This window comes from Pinus tabuliformis, chromosome 3_1 (assembly GCF_031772625.1).
Source record: "Pinus tabuliformis cultivar Carrire ecotype Pingquan chromosome 3_1, CPIR1, whole genome shotgun sequence".
NCBI lineage: Eukaryota > Viridiplantae > Streptophyta > Pinopsida > Pinales > Pinaceae > Pinus > Pinus tabuliformis.
The window spans coordinates 314,384,079-314,405,451 of record NC_142301.1 but is presented as its reverse complement, the minus strand read 5'-3'; the positions used below and the strand labels follow the sequence as shown (position 1 = coordinate 314,405,451).

Sequence of the window (21,373 nt, the reverse complement as noted above, 5' to 3'; positions counted from 1 at the left end):
TAATTATTTTAATAACTCACAATCCGGGTGGAATTTCTCCAAACAATTTCTGGGTTTTGGAGATCTCATGTATTCTAGCCCCTCCACAAAATTTCGGAGCTAGAGCACATTCGATGCTACCCAAAATCAACACTCCCTCTTAGCGAGGAATGTGCTTTAGCAATACTCCCCAATAGAAGTATCACACTGATCCACGACATCGGTCCTCTGTGCTGCTGACGTTTGGCCTGCTGCCCTTCATCCATCACACTACTGCATTTTGTGCTACTGCCCATGGTACTGCCACTGTCACTGCTACATTTGTACTGCAGCACCCTCTCAAAATGTTGCATCATGCTTCCCATAGCATTGCCACTACTAACTGCTGCACTGCAACTCAATTGCTGAGAAGTAAGCAACTGAAAAGTCACCCAAAAACTGACATATTGGTCAGTTTGGATGCCCCGTGATGTTGAAGCTACCTCTGCTGCTAATCTGTGTTGACCCTCTGATGCTACTGCGCTGTTGTTGTATCTGCTCTGTGCCTCCCACACTACTCAACACTCTACTGCGTTGCTTCAGACTTTGGCACTCTAGCTCTGCCACTGTCGCTCCATCATCCCTTGCACCAACTGACTCCCATCATTCTGCTACTGTCATTAAGGGCTCCCGTAGCTGTATGTGATCCAAGAGTTTGGGCACCTCAAGGATCCTGCCCCTGGTGTAGTCCTCCCGACTACAGCTCAATATCGCCCCACCTCTTCTCTAGAGGTGCATGAGCACTCATGGCACAATCCTCATCATCATCCTCCTTTTCAGCATTCCTTGGAGCAGCGTTTGAGTCAGACTTCTCTTCTTTGCCCTTCTTCTGAGGGCACTAAGTGGCAAAATGTCCCAGTTCCCCACACCTGAAGCATCTAACTTTGGTTATATCCTTTTTCTTCCTCTTTTGTTTTCCTTGCTGCCCCGATGATGCGAGAGTTGCATCCTCCTCTTCCTCCTTCTTGACTCTGACTCCTTTGCCACTACTTCCTGCCTTGGTTAACCGCCTGATCTCTTCCTGTTGAAGTGTTGCCCACATCTCCTCCCAACTGGGGAGAGAAGCCCTACCCAAGATGATCTGGACAAAGGTCTCCTAGACTTTAGTGACTTCATTCAGGGCAATCCTGACCATGAACTCGGGATCTGGTGTAGACCCCATGGAAGTTAGTTAGTCTCGAATCCCTTGCAACCTGAGAAGGAAGGGATCGATTTCTTCTCCCTTCTACATTTGATATTGTCTTAGTTGGTTCTCAAGCAACATCTTTCGTTGGACAAAGGTTCCCTCATACAAGGTGGTCAAGGCCCCTCCCACATCTCCCTTACTATTTCCTTTTCAGCAATATGTGGGACCACATGATCCTTGACCCCGTCCAAGATCATGCACTTCGTCTTTGCTTGAGCCTCCTCGTATTTCTTGAGAGGATTAAGCATCGACCAGTACAACAACCACTTTCAAGACATAATCCTTGATGCGATTCTTGTCCAAGATTGCCAGGATCCTGGCCTTCTAGATGACAAAGTTGGATGCCCCATCCAGTCTGTCCTGATCCCTTAGTCCATTGACTGCCATCTCTGCTCAACCAAATATAGAACAGGTTCTCTTCTCCCTCTCCAGTTGTTGCCCCAGCAAGACTCGGATCTGGATTTCTTTGGCAATAGAAATCCTCTAAGGAACAAGTTCCTTCTAGACTCCCTCTGAGTCCTTATTTCCTTCACGGAAATCCTCCTGCCAAATAATGTCGAATCACCCATTTTCCAATCCTCCTTTGCTATTGTTCAGCAACCCAGACCTAGATTTATTTGGCAAGAAATTCGTTAAGGCAGTGATTCCCTCTACCTCGGTTTCGTCTCCACAGACACAGTTCTGCAATAGCAACAACAACGTCCCACCAGCACCACAAATCGAATCTGAACTGCTCCTACTGCCCCGGCAACTGACTAATCTGAGCCCCTCAGGCTCTGCGCTGGCCTAGAGAGTTGACACAGTCACTGCCTGAGCTCTTGCGTCACTCCTTTGGCACCACGTTACTCCTTCAGCTGCTCCTCTGGCTCTGAAACAATGTTGTCACTCGGGAAAACTACCTCTCTGCAGCAGATTTGCTGGATCTCCCGGCTGATGGCTTCAGTGTCCTATCATCTACAACGCTCTGATACCATGTGAAAATTTCTGAATCTTTACAAACAGAAATCCTACCGCAGTCACTAGTTTAGCATCTCCTACTTGTTATTTCATTCAACAAGTTATTTAATTTATAAATATTGCGGCCTACACTGACATACAGATCATAATTGAAATGATAAATGAGACAAACACACAAGGGACACGGAAACACGTCCCCAAAAAATCCCAATGCGGGAAAACCGGTGTAGCAGATAGAGGGATTGTATTATTAAGCAAGCATAATCTGAGTACAATAGGTTGCCTCTCACATCACCTAACCTTTCAGAGAAATCACGGCAACAAGAATTACATTCGAGGGTTTACCTCGTTCCCCAAGTCACAGCGGATCCAATGAGTGATCTGACCCTCCCGGCCAACACAACGAAGTCCCTGCGCAATCACTGCTTGGGCCAGCGTCTTGCCTCTAGAAGATTGCGTCACCCTTTCTGCTGGATTGATTTGCTGGAGGAAGATTGTTGTTCAGCGCTCCTAGCTCAGAACCTCGCTTCTCCAGCAAAATCTCTAACTTCTGACGAATACTCTACACTGCCACTGCAACAGACCCTCCTGGCCTGTGTCAGCTCTACGTGAGCCCCTCTTGGGCTACATAGGCCTCTGCGCTGCCTCTCTGTTGCTAATGCTGCGTCTCTACCACGTACTCTTTGAGTCTTTTCCTTGGAACTCCTTTCCGATCCAAATCTTTGCTCTTGCCCCTCTCACTACAACTCAGATCACTCATTTGATTTTCTCAGCAAACCACGCCCCAGAAAAATCGAACTGATTGATCAACTTGGTGTATCTCCAACTAACCCTCAAGCCTCCTCTAATACTTTTCCTGTTGATGAATCAACAGTTGAGATTAAGTCCCTAGGGCCTAATCAACGGCTAAGATTAAAACAAACTTGATCCTCGTCTCTTAGAAGCTTCTCACCCATATTTTTATTAATACCCATTAATATTTTTATTTTCCTAAGTTTAGACTTAGGAACCCCATTAAAAATATTAATTATTTTAATAACTCACAATCTGGGTGGAATTTCTCCAAATGATTTCTAGGTTTTGGAGATCTCATGTATTCTAGCCCCTCCACAAAATTTCGAAGCTAGAGCACATCTGATGCTACCCAAAATCAACAACAAGCAATTACTAATAGAAGAGAAATCACTTAATCTCTATGCCCTAGATTTCTCAACATGGAATTAGAGCTAAGATGACTAAGTCAAGGAAGGGCATCTTATCAAGAAACACAAAAGGATCAAATCTCAAGGAACGCATCAAAGCGAAGATCATCTTGAAGTCAAAGGAAGCATCATACCTCTAGATCAAAGAAGTCTACAAATAAGTATTGGGATCATCATCAAGAGGGAGAAGGACAAAACCCTACATCTACTCAAGTTAAAGTGTTTTGAAGACAATTCTTCCAAAGGAAGCTAGATCAAAAGGCAGTGTCATCTCACTCTCTATGGGATCAAGGAATATTCTTGAAGAAAACTACATCAAGAAGAAGTTTCCTATCATCTATATCATCATCAACATCGAGGAAGCAGCAAGAAGAAGGAGCATCCTATCAAGTAAGTGTATTTATGTCCACATCTAAATCTGTCAAAATGTCTTTTTGCAAGGAAAGCAACAAATTGGTTGGGGCTTCAAACTATCTTGCATGGAAGAAAGGGACAGGTCAGAATCTAATTGAAAATGAGGTTATGGAACATTTCAAAGGTTCTATCACTAAACCAAGAAAGGAAGATGCTCAAGCTCTTGCCAAGTATATGAAAGGCGAAGTTAGGGCTCAATGGATTCTCATAGAATCCATCAAGGATCCCCTCATCCCATAAGTATCTAAACTCGAAACATCAAAAGAAATCTACGACAAACTGGTAGAGTTGTATTCTGTAAGCACTACTAGAGAAGTCATCTCATTAAGGAAAGAACTCTACAAGCTAAAGAAGTCAAGGGAAAATGGAATAGCCTCATACTTTATGACGATATCTGAGATCCGGGATCAACTACAAGATTTGAGAGAAGTCATGTCTAATAGGGAAATGACTACAGTTGTATTAAATGCACTACTGGAGGAATGGGGTAACTTCAAGTATTTATGGGAAGAAAGAAGCTACTCCATTCCAGGACCTAACGTCAATGTGTAAGATTGAAGAAGCTAGACTAAAGGCCAAATCTGATGTGGGAGCAGGTGAGCAAAATCAAGCTTATGCTGCAATGACAAAAAGAAAGGGGCAATTTGGAAAGTTTGCTCCTCAGAAAAAGAAGAAGAACATGGATAAAATACAATGCTATGGGTGTCAAGAATATGGGCACTATAGGAGAGATTGTTCTAAGCTCAAGAAAGACAATAATAAAAGAGGAAGAGAAGAAGCCCACATCACCAAGGAAGTGGAGGAAGTTGAAAAGAAGAAATTCAAGGAGGAAGTAATAGATCTCCACTATGGAGATAGCCTTCCTCACATAAGTTTTTTCAAGTTCCTAAGTCTTCTAAGATATGACTATCATGATTCACTAAGTAAAGTAATGGGATGCATCAAGGCATCATAGAAGCATTGAAAGCAACAACTCGGATATCATCATAGAGAAGCGTGAAAGACAGTTAGAATCTATGGAAGTCAAGGATATAGCTCTTGGGAATCTCATTGAAAACACAAGTGGCAAGGTCATCTAGTACAAGGTTCATCATACATCTATCAAATGGAAACATCTGCTGATGGGGATACTTTAGATCCTCAAGATTCTCTAATGGAATCTTCATTTAAAGGTTCACCGATCCTAAGGGGAAGCAAGTGTTTCATCAAGAATTCCAAACTTGTGGAATTCATGGGATGATGGTATGATGACATAAAAGTGAAGTAGATCAAGGGATCGAAGCTCTTTCAATCAAGGAAGTTGTTATAGGATGTCTAGATGACCCAAAGGAAAAATGATGTATGTATGCTTACTTTTGATATTATGGAAGTCATGTCATATGGTTGTAGATATCATGCTCTATCCTAAGAGAATGATCAAAAGAAAGGATCTCCTCCCTCAAAGGGATGCAGAAATGCACGGGTCACACATTCACTATATGAAATCAACATAATATGTCCTCATATGAAGTATGAGGTGGTTGACTACAATTGAGGAACTCTAATTGGAAGCTCCTAGGAACGAAATGTGTGAAGAAAGGAAGGAAGAGATCGTGGAATATGCAACCATGGTAAAGGCAATCAACATCCGAAAGATCAAGAAGATTTGACTATGATATCTCCATGGAAGATATGAAGACTCTGATGAAGCCTAAAAAAGAAAGAGACCCTTGACAATATATATATCTTTGGGATATGTGTCGATATGTATGTAGGATGTTGATGCAAACTAGAAGATGTCATGATGAAAGACCATCACAAAGGTCATGTTGATTTTAATGTTCATTCCTTTATTTTTTAACAAATATCTAGAAGGATTTATGCAGGGCTAATGAGGGAAGATCTATCGATGTCTTCCACCACCGATGCACATGCAGTAGGATGAAAGATTCTTATGTAAACATGGCATGAAGAAAGCAACGTGGCATGAAGGAAGGCCAAATGTGGATTGATGGATCACTTTCCAATGATGACATGGCTGACTCATGGATGGATGGTCAGTGCCCTATGTAGAAGTCCCAAACATGAAGGCTCCTAGATAACGAAAAGAAATACATGACATCATAAAGAGGAGTTCTTCAAGTAGTTGGTTGTCCCATCATCTCCACCTAAGGAGTTTTGGGTACAAAGCCCACTGCTTGGGTACATTGCCCACAAGTTCCATTTTTGTGGGTCAACTCCATGCAAACCCAATACCCTAGGGGTTGTCAAAGTACCTCCCAAGCTACAAATTTCAATAGTGTGAGCAAGAAAGGTACTATGGTGAGCTACTTGACCACGATCACTAAGTTGAGATCAGTTGGCTGCCATTGGAACACAGGTTGACGATCAAGAGTTGGGGTCCATTGCTTTGAATGGACTTGCTCCTTCGTAGATACCTTTTGTTTAGGGCGTGTGAATTTATGAGACCTTGCCTAATTTCGTTAAGCTTTACATTGATCTAATGCATGATGAAATCAGATTGTAGTCTTGTTGAAGGCAACAAGCATAAGTAGATGTGATTCATCATATCAGGAATACAAAGAAGGGTAGTAGGAAAGGCTACAAGAAGATAGAATCAAATATAGGAAAGAAGGACTCGAGTAAAGTGACTCTTTGTGACCGTTGGCTCAAATTAAAGTTGGATTAAGTGGACCTATTTGGACTGACTATAAATGGTCTTTCAGGAAGCCACATATCAATTGCTCAAAGAAGGAACTATTTAATAAGATTAGGCCACCTCAATCCATAGAAAATCACCTCAATCATAGATGGAGCATTCATGATCATCAACTACAAAGGATTAGGAAGTGTTGATGTTACTTCCAAACACAATCTTCTCTTAAGACTCCAGTCCTAGGGTGTTTGGTTCTTCGTAATAGTTTAGCAGTCAAGGATAAGCTTCATTGTACTTGCTTTATAGATAGTTGTGTAGTTCCCCATAAGCCAGAAACAGTTAAGAATGTGATGTGGAATTTCAAAGTTGCCAGGATGCTTTCAAAATGGGTTTCAGCAGAGTGTTGACTTTTCTTTCTTAGCCCATTCAATTGGATAGGAAATTTTTTTGGAGACTAGTGCATGATTCAGCAGGCTGGTCAGAAGATGAACATGATCAAGTTAATTGACACCTTCTCATGAAGTCATCATTGTTGGGCAACTTTTCAAGAGACAAGTATGCCCTTTAATCTGGCAGAAGTATCTAGTATGTACATTCAGATCAAATTGGCAATATGGCTTTCCACCAGATCAGCTATTCTTGGAATGATATATATCCTCTTCCGGTTGAAACCAAGGCAGATATGCTAATCCTGCTTTCTTACGTTGGCAGAGGGATTTAGTGTGACCCCCTTGGAGTGTTCATATCTAATTTCTATGTACATGTTAATTGAATTTTAATGTAATATTTGAAGCATTTAAAAGAAAAGGATGTTTCCAAGACTTAACACAATCGGAAACTTTAAACATTTGTTTCAGGTAACTTAGCTATAGAACAATCCCATTTCATCAAGCTAGTTCATAATAACATTATGTCACCATTTTCAACAAGAATTCATTAAATAAAGGCAGAAATACCCCTCAAATTAATCAAATTGGATGAAGATAATTTCTTTGATGGGCAAAAGGTCCTTTTCCCAGTTCATCTGATAGAAATCATAATTAAATACGAAGAATTATGATTATAACAGGTAAAGATAAAATGCAACATCAACAAAGAAAAGAAATCAATAAATGAGGGAAAATCGACTGACATATAAAGTTTGGTAAACATAGATTTCTACCTTAAAGTACCATCCATAATATAAAAATATAATTATCCTTTGTATCAAGTGATTCTTTAATTACCACTCCTTTCAATTTTTCTTATTATTTTCAAAATTGATGAAGATTATAGGAGACTAAATACCAAAATCTAGAATAGCTAATTTTCCATCTGGAGTCCGAATCATGTTCCCAGGATGTGGATCAGCATGGAAGAGACCCGTATCAAGCAGCTGTACCATTCATTGACAGCAAGTATTAACATATTGATTATAAGCACCAGCGATCTCTTAAAAATTTAAATGCACAAGAATAAAATTGCTATGTTATTACAAATTGAAATGAGCCATATGTCTACATCAAGGGTAGCGAAGCAGATACTTCCATATTCACAATTTCTACAAGGTAAAATTTGCTACATTAAAAACAAGATAAGAAAAATAAAGGAGGAAAAATGGGGAAGAAACAAACAAAAAGGTATGGAAGGGAATATGATCTCTTAGATACTGGTAAATCAGAACAAACAGAGAAATAAAAGCTGTAGCCGATGTTACCCACCAAAAGTTGGTGATCCCATAGGAAAAATTTTCTCTCATCATCTCCTCTAGCTGGACAGCCAGTAGCCCCTGACAGCCACTACTAACCGATGACGATGTGCCATTCATATCCCTGCCACCTGCATCAGTCATATGTTCTCTCGCCCATTTTGCAAGAGCACATGTTGGAAGTTGGGCTTCCAATCAAAAGGTACTTTATTCATTTTGCAATCGAGTGCTTATGCTTGTTGGTATTTGAGCATTTGACATGGATTATGGAGCAACATGGAAGAAAGAGGGGTTTTGACCATGATCTTGTTCCCTCACCTTAAATGGTGGACTAATCTTTCATCCTAGTCCAATGGGACCTCCCCTAATGGCCCAATGGGTATAAGAGGGGCACTACTCGAGAAACATCAATTGAGATAGCGTGGTCCTATATCTCCCTATTCCATACTGACCACGTTCCATCTTACATTATAAACCATATATTCCACCTCCCTTCTTCAGGGTCAATTGACCATTGGTTCCCTGGGATTTGGCACCATACATAGGTAGGGCCCAGAACTTTGCCCTGGGAGGTTGACGTAGCTAAAAGAAAAAGAAAAGGCATATGATAGCCACAAGCAAAAACAAAAAAAGATCAAAATTCAATAGATGGCCGAGACACACATTAGCACATGGGCAAAAGCCTAGCATGAGCTCTACCTCACTCATTATGGTCATCACTCGGTTCCTGAGCACATGTTGCTCTTCATATTATGAGAAAGAACCCTTGCATGTCCCAACCCCTAATGGGCAATGAGCTTCCTCATCATTAATAGGGAAATAACTTCTATACATCATACAAAGCAAGTTGTAAGCCTTAATCTACAAGCAATAGTACAAAGAAAGACAGAAAAAGTAAAAGGTGCACAAGAGGGACAGAAAAACAAAGGCTGAGTTGTTAACTCATGCATCCACAATTGCTCCCTCCCCACATCTGTACACTCATGATGAGGAGCCCATCATTGTTGATCCCTTTGACCATGGCACTTGGCCATGAAGTCTTTGCCCCTCCATTCCATCATTATTCACATGACACCTATCAATTGAAGGGTGGATCGAGGACATGCCACTTCCTCTAGGGGGCTGGAAACACCTAATAGGATGGTCTATTAATGACTCCTACCTAGGGAGGTAACATGTTAATTTTAGGTATGTTCTATGCTTAGAGCAATTTATTTCAATTTTCACAGTTAGCTCAATATCTTTTCAAGATTAGCAATCACATCAGCATTAAAGTAAACTGCAGATAGAACATAAACATAAATCGCAGAAGACAAGCCAAGACAAGAGGACACAAGATGTGGCGCTAGCGAGGGACAAACCCCAATGTGGGGAAACCCTTGATCAATTCTTCTTCTATGTTCTTAAATAGTTTAGCAAAGAGAGAGAGAGAGAGATAATACATTTACAAAAGAAGTCAACACTTTGACTTTCTAGATAAGAGAATATATCATCTCTACATGAGATCAGTTGAAGACATGTTGCTTCAACTGATTCTCCAAGGTGACTCCTTCACCTATCATTGTGCTGCATCTCGTCCATGTGCTATAGCTCACCATGTTGCACCATGCTGCACCCATCATCACAATTTGGGACCTCATGCAGCTATTGTCCCAGTGTTTATCATTGTTGTACACAGTGCCATTGTTGTACCATGCTTACTGTTGTCCCAATGTACTTGTTGCAATGTACTTGTTGTTGTCCATGCTTTACCATGTTGTTGTTGTCCATGATTCTTCATGCTTGCAACTGACCCATGTATAAGCTTGTTGATTTGATGAGGATATCTGAGGTTGTCCAACGCTTCCTATATGATCTTCAAAATAGACTTAAGAGAGAGCAGCCCCAAAGAAACCTTTGCTATGGTGCTATGGCCTGTGGCCTAGCACATAGCAACACAGAAGTACAAGACCTCAAAACAGTTATAAATGCATCAGTATATCAGTACCCAATCTGCATATGAAACCAGTCCTACTAGGTCTGATCTAAGTCTGCGGGCAGACTTCATCATCACACAGTTTCCTCTTATGACTATGGCTTGCACTTCTATAAACAGTCTCATGCCTGGAACAACGTCTATCACATTATTGTCATCTACAGTAATGAGTTGTCACCTACAGCAATCTGATCATGCTTCTTCTTGATGTGTTGGGGCTTCCTTAGTTGACCTCTTTTGCAGCGTATTGAAGCTCCTTTGGACAGCTGATAGATCATACATCAAACTGCAGTTAGATACCTCCTTTTTCTGCGGCTAGATATCTCTATCCTTGCTACGTCTGAGGGTTCCTTTTAATGTTGTGATAAGGGCTCTTCTAACTATGGTTTGAGGGCTTCTTTCACAGCATATTAATGCTCCTCCTGGATAACATATAAGTGCCTCTTGGACAACAGATTAGGACCTTTCCTAACTGCGGATTAGGGCCAGATAGAAGCCTCTTGTGGCAGCGGTTTTAGGCCTTCATTTGTTGTTGATTAGGGCCTCTCCAACTGCGGCTAAGAGACCTCCTTTCTGTGAGTAAGTGTCACCCTCAACTGCGGATTAAGGTCTTCCCTTTACTGCGTATAAGTGCCTCCTCTTGCTGCATAAAAACCCTCATTGACTGCGGCCTAGGGCACCCTTAAATGGTGTGGCTAGAAGCCTCCTCTAGTTGCTCCTTAGATCTGCGTAGAGCCTTCTCTTTTGACTGCGTCTAGATGTTCCTCCTTTAACTGTGGCTAGACTGCTGCTAGGGCATCCTCCTTACTGCGGCTAGGGCATCATAAGACTTAGGCCAGCGTATACTCTTAGTATCTCTCCTCCCACCAAAACCCAAAGACATGTGGAGAGGAAGAGATCACAAGAAGAGTGTGTGTATAAATGACTTGAAGACCTCCTCCTTTTATAGTAAAACGTTGAGCACAAGTGGGATATATTTGGTTGCTTGTCGACCTTGACGAATTGTCCCATAACACAAATAAATTCATATCTCCATGAATACTTATCGGAATCGAATGATCTTTAGATCAATCCTACACCTCTCGATGAGAGGGATCCAAGAAAAATATCAACTTCAATTAATAAGATGACCCACATGGAGTTTGGCCCTAGTTGCCAATTTTAACATAACACCATTGCGAGATCAAGGCCTTAATTTTGGAAGGGAAGCCTTATTTGAAATGTCAAAGTTCCCATTACTTTTAGGCTTGGTCCACTTAGATGCAAAAATGTTTAAATGTATCAAATGATGTAGCTGCTAACACTGGAAATTGTGTGTAATTGTCAGGTAGTTACACAACCATGGCTTGAGCAACTTAAATGGGGCCCATGTCTTCTAGAGGAGCATATTGACACCCATGTTGAAGGAAATGTAACTCGGTTCAGTCTTCATATATGTACTTTTGATATTTGTATTTATTCAAGAAAAAAAAATATTATTTTTATAATATATGTCAATGAGTTTCTTGCTCATTGAAATAGGGCTAGCACATGTTAAAGTGCTATAGGTGAGTCAAAGAGTCAAAAGAATTATGTTGAAGACCTTAAGGGCATGTTACAATAGGTATATTTATGTATTAGAGTCAAAGAAGACACCTTCAAGCAAATTCAAGTCTCCTCCAAGCATGTGGCATCATCAAAAGAAGCAATCTAAAGCAAAGAAGTCAAGTCGGACTACAGTCAGCAAGTCGGCCTAAAGGAGGGACAGTCCTCTATATATAGAGGTTGTCCACTCCCTCATAACGTCATAACTTATCTCTAAAATCAGCGAAGTAAAGGAAGCCAAGTAAAGAGTGAACGAAGGACGAACAAGGGGTCTCCAAGTGCAGCAAAGAAGAAGGGTAAACAACCAAGCCTAAGAGGATTGTTTCTAGGGCAAGCTGCAGTCACACGTGCGAGGAAAAGGAAGGCTGCCTGCGGTCATAACAGCAAAAACTCATAGTTAACATACCTCACTATTTGGGCCAGTAAACTAGGCCGACTTGCTGACTATAATAGGGTTGTTCTAAAGCCTATTACAGTCACACGTGCAAGGAGGAGGTTATCTCTACTGTCATAACAACCCTCCCATTACAGTCATACAAGTTCGTTGGTTGGTGAAGAAAAAGAAGACATCATCCCATGTGAAAGGGTCTCATCAAAGATCAAGGATAAGTGTCTCTTCTAGAACAAGTGCAACAAGATCTATCAACAGTTGAAAGAAGAACGAAGTGCCGAAAGAAGGAGGTCGAAGTGTCAAAAGTAGAAGAACAAAGTGTCAGAGAGACAAGGCGCAGAAAGGAAGAAGGACTTGACTTGTGCTTGGAGTATATTCTTGCCAAGGGTCTAGGGTTTGGCGTTGATCAATAAGAAGCTTCAATAAGAGAAATTTACCGAAGGGTTTTCCTCTCAAGAGAAGAGAGGTTTTGACCCTGGCAGAGAGCCAACATCTTGCGTTCTTGTTCTTATGTTTTTGGCAGCAGTTTGATGAAGTACACACACATGCATTAATAAGAAGAAGAAGAACATTAAGCTAACAAGAAAAAAGTAAAAGGACTCCGCAAATTGTTATCAAGTCAAGCAGAATCACACTACACTTAATTTCCCTTGATTCTTCAACATGGTATCGGAGCTAAGGTGACACATCAAGGAAAGGGCATCTCAAGAACACTCATAAGGTGACTCATCAAGGAAGAAAATCTCAAGAACATCTACAAGGTTGAAGCATCAAGCCAAGAAGTCTCAATCACTTCAAGGACAAGAAGGTCTACCATCTATCACTCATCAAGACTACAAAGTAAGAAGAAGAGCCTTATATAAAGGCACCTACAAGAAGAGCAAATCAAAGAAGGACCTACATCATCTACAAGCCATCAAGCAAATCTCATCATCAAGCAAGTCCACTTGGAGAAAGCAACTTGAAGAACATCAAGATCTAAGGAAGGCAAGCCATCAAGTCTTCAAGGAGAAAGCAAGTCCACTACATCTCAAAATCTATCAAGTAAGTATATGTCCCCTTCTGAATATACATCAATGTCTTTTTGCAAGGAAAGCAACAAATTGGTAGGTACCAATAACTTTCTTGCATGGAAGAAAAGCATTGATTTACTTTTCAAGGAGAATGAACTTCTAGAATACATCAAAGGGAATACCACTATTCTTGCTAAGGAACAAACTCAAGCCTTAGCCAAGTGTAATAAGGATGAGACAAGAGCTCAAAGGATTCTAATAGAATCCATCAAAGACTCTCTCATTCCTTATGTCTCCAAAATTGAAACATCAAAAGAAATCTATGACAAACTAGTAGAGCTATTCTCGGTAACCACAGATGGAGAAGTGATATCTCTACGAAATGAATTTACAAAATGAAGATATCAAAGGAAGGAATAGCTCCCTAATTCATGAAGATCTCTAAGATGAGGGATCAACTTCAAGAGCTAAGGGAAGTCACGTCTGACAGAGAAATGACAACTGTAATACTCAATGCTCTACATGAGGATTGGGGCAACTTCACATCAAGCATATATGCCAAGAAGGAAGCCACCCCACTAAGTGAAATGTGGTCTCTATACAAGATCGAGGAAACTAGACTCAAAGCAAAAGAGGATGTGGGATCAAAGGAGCAAGCATTTGCAACCATGGCCAAGAAAAAGGGAAAATCTGGTCCATGAAGAACAAACAATAGAGATATGTCCCAAATCCAATGCTTTGGATGCCAAGAATATGGACACTACAAAAAGAATTGTCCTAAACTGAAGAAGGACAACAACAACAAAAGAAAAAGGGAAGAAGCTCATGTGACTCAAGAAATGAAAGAAGAAGACAAGAAGCAAAAGAAGGAAGATCCTTCGGATCTCTACTATGACTAAGTCTACTTCTTTACTTAAAGTCTTCTTTCAAAGTTTTGAGTAGTATAGGAGCATGTAGGAATAGAATAAAATTGCATGGCTAGAAACATCTTCTAGAATCTAGAAGCATGATGTACATAGAGTTCAAAATACTCATGTAGAAGGAGCATTTATAAATAGAACAAAATGCATGGTTAGAAATATCTTCTAGAATATAGGAGCATGGTAGATATAGCTCAAGATATTCATGTAGAAGGAGCATACCTAGTATAGGACCTCATCCACAATGAAAGAAAATTGATCATGATTAAGAATCTTAGAAGACCTCCATCATTAGAAGAAAGAAAAATTTGCAAGGTAAAGGGTCTTCAAGATCCTCTGATGGAATATTCAAAAGAAGATTCATAATCAAAAGCAGATGTCTCATTGGGAGTCCCATTCATGGGATTCAAGAAAAGGATGATATGCAGGCAAGCTAAGATGAAGCGAGAAGGGCCACACCATGGACAATCAATTGAAGATAAGATGATCAAAGGAGAATCAAGATGAGGTATGTATGCATCAAAGTTTAGTCATGTTATCATATGTATATTATTGAGTCATGGGAATAGTTCTATGACATGATCAAGTAGGAAAGAATCTCTTTCACCAATGACATGCTCGAAGGCATGTACTACAATGCAATGAAGGTCAACAAAAAGAAATACTCACATAAGGAGTATAAGATTGTTGACTAAGAAGCAAGTGAAAAAGGAACGTTGACTAGTCCTAGAAGCAAGCAATGAAGAAGTGCTCCCACAAGGAGCATAAGGTGGTTGACTAATCTATCCAAGAAGAACCAAATGAAGAAAGAGATCAAGCATGTGAAGAACACCATGATCACAAAGAATCACTATCTGACAAGATTCATTTAAGACATCTCCCAAAAGAAGGCAGGACAACTCTGACAAAGGAAGGAAAAGATCAAAGGACCCTTGACACCTATGAAGGCCTAGGAGATATGAAAGGTGCAGATAACTGATTCTACTCTACGAAGATGTCATGGTGAAGAAGCCATCCAGCAAAAGCACCATTTAATGTTGAAGAAATATCAAGATGAAGTCATGAAGGGCTACTAGATCAAAGCATGGGAACAAGCAAGTACAACGAAGCATCCATGTGAAGAGTAGTTCGAAACATAGGACGACAAAGGAGTAGCCAGATGACAAGAGAACCTGATATATGTCAAGAAGGCCACTTTCCACAAAGGAAGCAATGACATGAAAAACCAAGAAGGAAAGTGATCGATGGATGGTGCCCTACCAAGAAGAAGTTCGAACAAAGACTTCATGACATCAAAAAGAAGAAGGAGATCAAGCAGCTGGAAGTCCCACGAAGAAGAAGTTGTTGATGAATGGACAAGTCCCTAGCTAAGAGGGAGTTATAAAAAGTTCCCAATTACAAAGGAACTTGGACAAGTACCTTGTCAGAGGATACTTGGGCATGTCTTCCTCAATTGAGAGGAAGAGATAGACACAACATTCTTGTCTTCACTTGGGAAGAAAGAATGGGAGGATTGGGTAATCATCTGGAATCTGATACTCTTTGAGGATGTGTAGGGAATCCAAGGCAAGGGTAGGCAAGAGGGCCGATATTCTTTGAGGGCAGGGAACCCAAGATAAGAATAGTCCTAGAAGGTCATACTCAGTGAACACCCGGGTAAGTATGTACCTTGAGAGACAATGACTAAAGTGTCTACAAGTCATTCGTCTCGCCAACATTGTGCTCTGATCTATTGAGAGATAGAGTTGTCAGTGAAGGCCTTGTTGTGGAAACAATGTTGGTTACTATGATGTTATAACAGATGGATTTCCAATCTGGTTTCTCTTATGTGAATTTTTCAAGATTGAAAAATAGTCAAACACCTTGTAATGTTGTATGAATACCTCCCTAGTTAAGAGGGAGTGTTGAAGGAAATGTAACTAGGTTCGATCTTCATAAATGTACTTTTGATATTTGTATTTATTCAAGAAAAGAAATATTATTTTTATAATATATGTCAATGAGTTTCTTGCTCATTGAAATAGGTCTAGCACATGTTAAAGTGTTATAGGTGAGTCAAAGAGTCAAAAGAATTATGTTGAAGACCTTAAGGGCATGTTACACTAGGTATACTTATGTATTAGAGTCAAAGAAGACACCTCCAAGCAAAGTCAAGTCTCCTCCAAGCATGTGGCACCATCAAAAGAAGCAATCTGAAGCAAAGAAGTCAAGTCGGCCTACAGTCAGCAAGCGGCCTAAAGGAGGGACAGTCCTCTATATATAGAGGTTGTCCATTCCCTCATAACGTCATAACTTATCTCTAAAATCAGCAAAGTAAAGTTAGTCGAGTAAAGGGTGAACAAAGGAAGAAGAAGGGGTCTCCAAGTGCAGCGAAGAAGAAGGGTACACAACCGAGCCCAAGAGAATTGTTTCTAGGGCAAGCTGCAGTCACACGTGCGAGGAAAAGGAAGGTTGTCTGTGGTCATAACAGCATAAACTCACAGTTAACATATCTCACTATTTGGGCTAGTAAACTAGGCCTATAAGGCCTCCCACTCAAGTGAAGAAACAAGGAAGAAAAGCAAATTTAATAGGGTTGTTCTAAAGCCTATTACAGTCACACGTGTGAGGAGAAGGAGGTTGTCTCTGCTGTCATAACAACCTTCCCATTACAATCATACAAGTTCGTTGGTTGGTGAAGAAAAGGAAGACATCATCCCATGTGAAAGGGTCTCATCAAAGATCAAGGATAAGTGTCTCTTCTAGAACAAGTGTAACAAGATCAATCAACAGTTGAAAGAAGAACGAAGTGCCGGAAGAAGGGGACGAAGTGCCGAGGAACAAAGTGTCGGGGAGACAAGGTGCAAAAGGAAGAAGGACTTGATTTGTACTTGGAGGATATTCTTGTCAAGGGTCTAGTGTTTGGCATTGATCAATAAGAAGCTTCAATAAGAGAAATTTACTAAAGGGTTTTCCTCTCAAGAGAAGAGAGGTTTTAGCCCTGGCAAAGAGCCAACATCTTGTGTTCTTGTTCTTATGCTTTTGGTAGCAGTTTGATGAAGTACACACACATGCATTAATAATAAGAAGAAGAAGATTAAGCTAACAAGAAAAAGTAAAAAGACTCCACAAATTGTTATCAAGTCAAGAAGAATCACACTACACTTAATTGCCCTTGATTCTTTAACAACCCATAAGTGAGGCATTGAAAGCCATGGGACTTTAAGCAGCAGCAAAGCATCATACATTCTCATGGGCACCTCCAACACCCACAACATTCTAGCACTTTTCCCTACGTTGATGACTTTTATGGGATTGATGCACTTGGACCCAGCATGCCCCCAGACGACTTAGCACTATTAGAGGGTTGGCAGTTGATCCAAGGCCCAGAGGAGGAGGGCCTTACAATCTGAGATATGGGAGGGCTAGCACCACCTTGAAAACCCCCAACATTGGAGCGGAGATAGTCATTTTGGCCACTTGGAGACCCATGGGGCCACATTTTGACGCCAAGATGCAATTTGGGGGCCCATAAAAAGAGATTGACATAAATGCGAAGGCCAACCTTCACATCCCAATTTTAGAGGGCTTTTACACTTCACTTGGCACCCTTAGCCCTCAACGCATGCCCTAAAAGGGCTTGTGCATGGATGACGATAGTACATTCTTCCCTACGGCTCACACTTGTGGGCAATCATTTATGTTTTGTCATTGGCTATTAGGACATCTTGTGACCTAACTTCTTGTTGCATTATTATTTTATTGTTTTAAGGGGGCATTTGGCTAAAATTAACTTTGTGACTCCTCATATAAGTAGGGAAGAGATCATTTGTTGTAAATCATCGTCACAACTTGGATATTTTGTCCTCTCTTTAGAGTATTTTGGCCCTCTTTTCTTGTGGTAAAGATGTGACCTATGAATGCACTTTGATATTTGGAGAAAATCGTTTATCTTTGGAGCTACTGTCTTAGATCAATGGATGGATTATCTTGCATGTTATCTTTGTAAGTGAGCTTATTGTTGAATATCTATTTTTTTAATGTCTAATGTATGGAATATATTAAATCTAGGGGTTTTCTACTATGCCCTAATTTGATAGATATATATTGAATGGTATCTAGATGTCATTATTGCATGCATTACTCATGAATAACATGTGAATGAATATCCTAGTGGTGAACTTTAACTAGCTCTCCCATCAAACTCCTTGATCCATTGCATAGGTAATTGTTAGGGTTTTTGATGCTAGGGCATCAACTATCCTCCCCCCCTTAACAACCTTTCACTCATTTATTCAACTCATAGACTCCATCCACCGAAGGATAAGGGACTGGCCCTCATTTGTTGGGGATCACTTTAACTTTGATCCATAAATTTCACTTCAATTTCGTCCATAAATTTCTTTCTCCTAGTTACTAGCCCTAAGATAACCCTAGTTTGGTCTTACTCAACTAAGGGGCTTGTTTGAGGTTTTCATGTGCCTTGATCTTGCTGATATACATGTTTGGAAACCCTTTCTCCTTACCTTGACCTTTGGCCACCTCAACACTCAACCTATCAATCAAGCCCTAGGTCTTGTGCTCTCAACCCCAGGTCTCTACAAAGAAAGCAAATTGTTTCTCATTGAAGCCTTGGGCCTAAATTGCGTCTTTCTTGTGGAAGGCCTACTCATGTCACCTTATACCTTGACCTTAGAATACCAATTAGGTGACCTTCTTGCATACTAGGACTCCTCCCATCGATGAAAATCTGTAAAGAGTAGGGGGTTTTGGCTGTGGTGACAGTGGGCCACTACCCCATTCTTGTCACTTGATCTAGTGATGGCCTTGTTAGGGTACCCCACTCTAAGGCCTGCTAGATTTTGTGACAACACCCTAGAAAAAGAACTGAAGTAAAAGAGAATATCACCATCAAGAACAATATACAATTACTTCACACCCTCTTTCTTAGTATCAACACTTTCTGGGACTTATAATACTTTTCTCAGTCCTGGAGAAAAACTCCAATCAAGTTGCAAATTCAGATTACATGAGATAGCATATAAGCAAAATAGCCTAACTGATTATCAGTACCAGGATGAAACTTCAAGGAATTGAGTATCCATGATGATACCTTAAGTGAAATATAAACAGGATGATGTCATTGATTTTCAATGCAATCTCACAAAAATGCTAAGCAATTGCTACTGACAACCTGTACTTCATTATGGGAACAAATGCGAGCCCTCCTCTTGAGTCTTTCTTCACAATAAGCTACCTTACTCACAGGTTCTGAGAGAGTTGAAGTGATTTAGCATGCATATAGATTCAAACTAAACTGCCAGAAGTTCATTAGAACTGAGTTGGGAATCAATTGCTAGTAAGATTTGTTTTGAAGCTTCATTCCAAAGCAACTTGTGATATTAAAACAATACTTAGCTGAATGATTACTGTGGTGGAGATGAGACTAAATCAATTCTTGGGATTTCAGAGATGCAACAACTAAGGCTAGTTAGCAGAGAGGTAAGGCAGAGAATGTATGTAAAATGCAAATTGGCTATTCATGCAAATGTCAGAAAGGTCTATCAGACCTCCAGCAAAACTTATGTGCAAAGAAAAGGTGGCATTAATAGCCTGTGCTCATTATGTTTAGAACTTTGTAACACAGTCTGGCTTAAGTAAAACATGCCTCCTGTTATTATTTCCTCCCAAAATCATGAATGCCTAACTGATTCTTCTTCGGTATGCTTTTATTAGGATACCTTCCTTGATATTCTCAATCACGTGTCCTTAAAGAAAGTATCAAGATTCAGAAAATCAATGCACTCTATCCTTTCTCATAACTATCAACTCAGGAAGGAGTGGGCATTTAAGGACATAAAGATAAAAATGTCGAAAAAATTATTGATGACAAATATTATTCTATACCATGGATCCATGATGACAAAAACATAGCGCACATATCAGCTTTCGTTCCTTTCCCCTCCCCTAACTAAACGGAAAGGAAAATGAGAAATACAGAAATTCAGGTACTTAAAAAATAAAGGTTAAACAATACAGGGAAATAGTAAATACCAAAAAAATGTATGATGAACCTGAACAAAGAGATGAGATAAGCATTTAAACCTGTTTGAGATAACATATTACACCAACGTTGACCAGTTCTCCAACATCATCTGTTTTGCTTTGTGACAGTTTTTCCCCTTCAATCCATTCTGTGGTTATAACTTTCCTTGAGGTGTACTTGGAATATGTTTTTGGCACAACCACCTGCAATCCCGAAAACCATACTCTTTTATGCCCTGAATAAAGGATTTTTTCTATTCAAGATGATGCATGAAATAGTGAAGCAATTGTAATAACAATGCTAACTTTCTACACAAAACATTTTTAACATAATGCATTGGTAAGTTTAAATATTAATCCTTACCAAATACTCTTCTAATAAATGTCTATGAAGTGACAAAAAAATATAAAGCACCCTACATTATACCATTAAGTGTGAAAATTCCTAATCCTCAAGGAACCCCTACTGCAGCAAATCTGAATCTACCTCACCTACTTGATTTTAATATACATTATCAAGTTATTCTCTGAATACTGAAGCAAATTACTTCTGCAGCCTACACTACTTAAAACTTGATTACATGAAACAGAAAATTGGGCAAAGAACAAGATACATAGGACACAGTTACTTTTGGACAAAATAGTCCACAAAAACCCAATGCAGGAAAACCGGTGCAGTAGCTTTGAGGGTTTTCTATTATTAAGCAGTAATTATGAATACAGTGTTGGATGCCCTCCCGACAATCCAGTGACAGAGAAAATACAATGGCAGAAAACTGAGAGTTTTACCTCACTTCCCCCGGCTGATCCGGTAGCAAAACTAGCTAACCCCATCTACCTCTGTGTTGGCCCTGCGTAGGCCCTACGTCAGCCTTACAGGCTTTGCGCCAGCTCTGCGTTGTCTCTTATGCCTTCTGCGTCAACCTTCCCGGTTGTTCTGGCAGTTCCGGCTTTCTGTGTGGAGGACAACTTCTGCTTCTGCGCTGACTCTACGTCAGGCCTGCGTGGCCCAGATTGGCCCCGCGTCAATCCTTCTAGCTGTTGTGTTGCCTCCACTAGATTCTCTCCGCCTCTCTGTCAGTACTCCCAAACTATCCCTACCCCTTTGTTGCAGAATGATCACTCAGTTCGAATTCTCAGCTTCCTAGCCCCAGAAATCGAACTCTAGATCAATTTGTTCTCTCAGTGTGTCTTTCTAAATGAACCCCAAGCCTCCTTCTTATACTTTTCTCGTTGACACTTCAACGGCTGAGATTAAGTCTCTAATCAATGGCTAAGATTAAAACATGAATTGCTCCACCTTCTAGATCATTCTCACCCATATTTTGATTTATACCCATTAATATTTTAATTTCCCTAAGTTTAGA

The 21,373-nt window shown here is 40.3% G+C and overlaps 1 protein-coding gene across 3 annotated transcripts in view; it reads right to left on the bottom strand.

The window, feature by feature from the left end:
• The window catches only part of LOC149187038 (Protein kinase superfamily protein), a 409,207-nt gene that overhangs the window by 236,489 nt on the left and 151,345 nt on the right, over positions 1-21,373 (bottom strand). For all 3 annotated transcript variants that reach the window (XM_089411266.1, XM_089411265.1, XM_089411264.1), the window contains exons 8-9: positions 20,067-20,210; positions 7,700-7,787 (exon numbers count right to left, since the gene is read on the bottom strand). In XM_089411266.1, the coding sequence (XP_089267392.1) occupies positions 7,700-7,787; positions 20,067-20,210 (232 nt within the window). The remainder of the gene's footprint in view (positions 1-7,699; positions 7,788-20,066; positions 20,211-21,373) is intronic.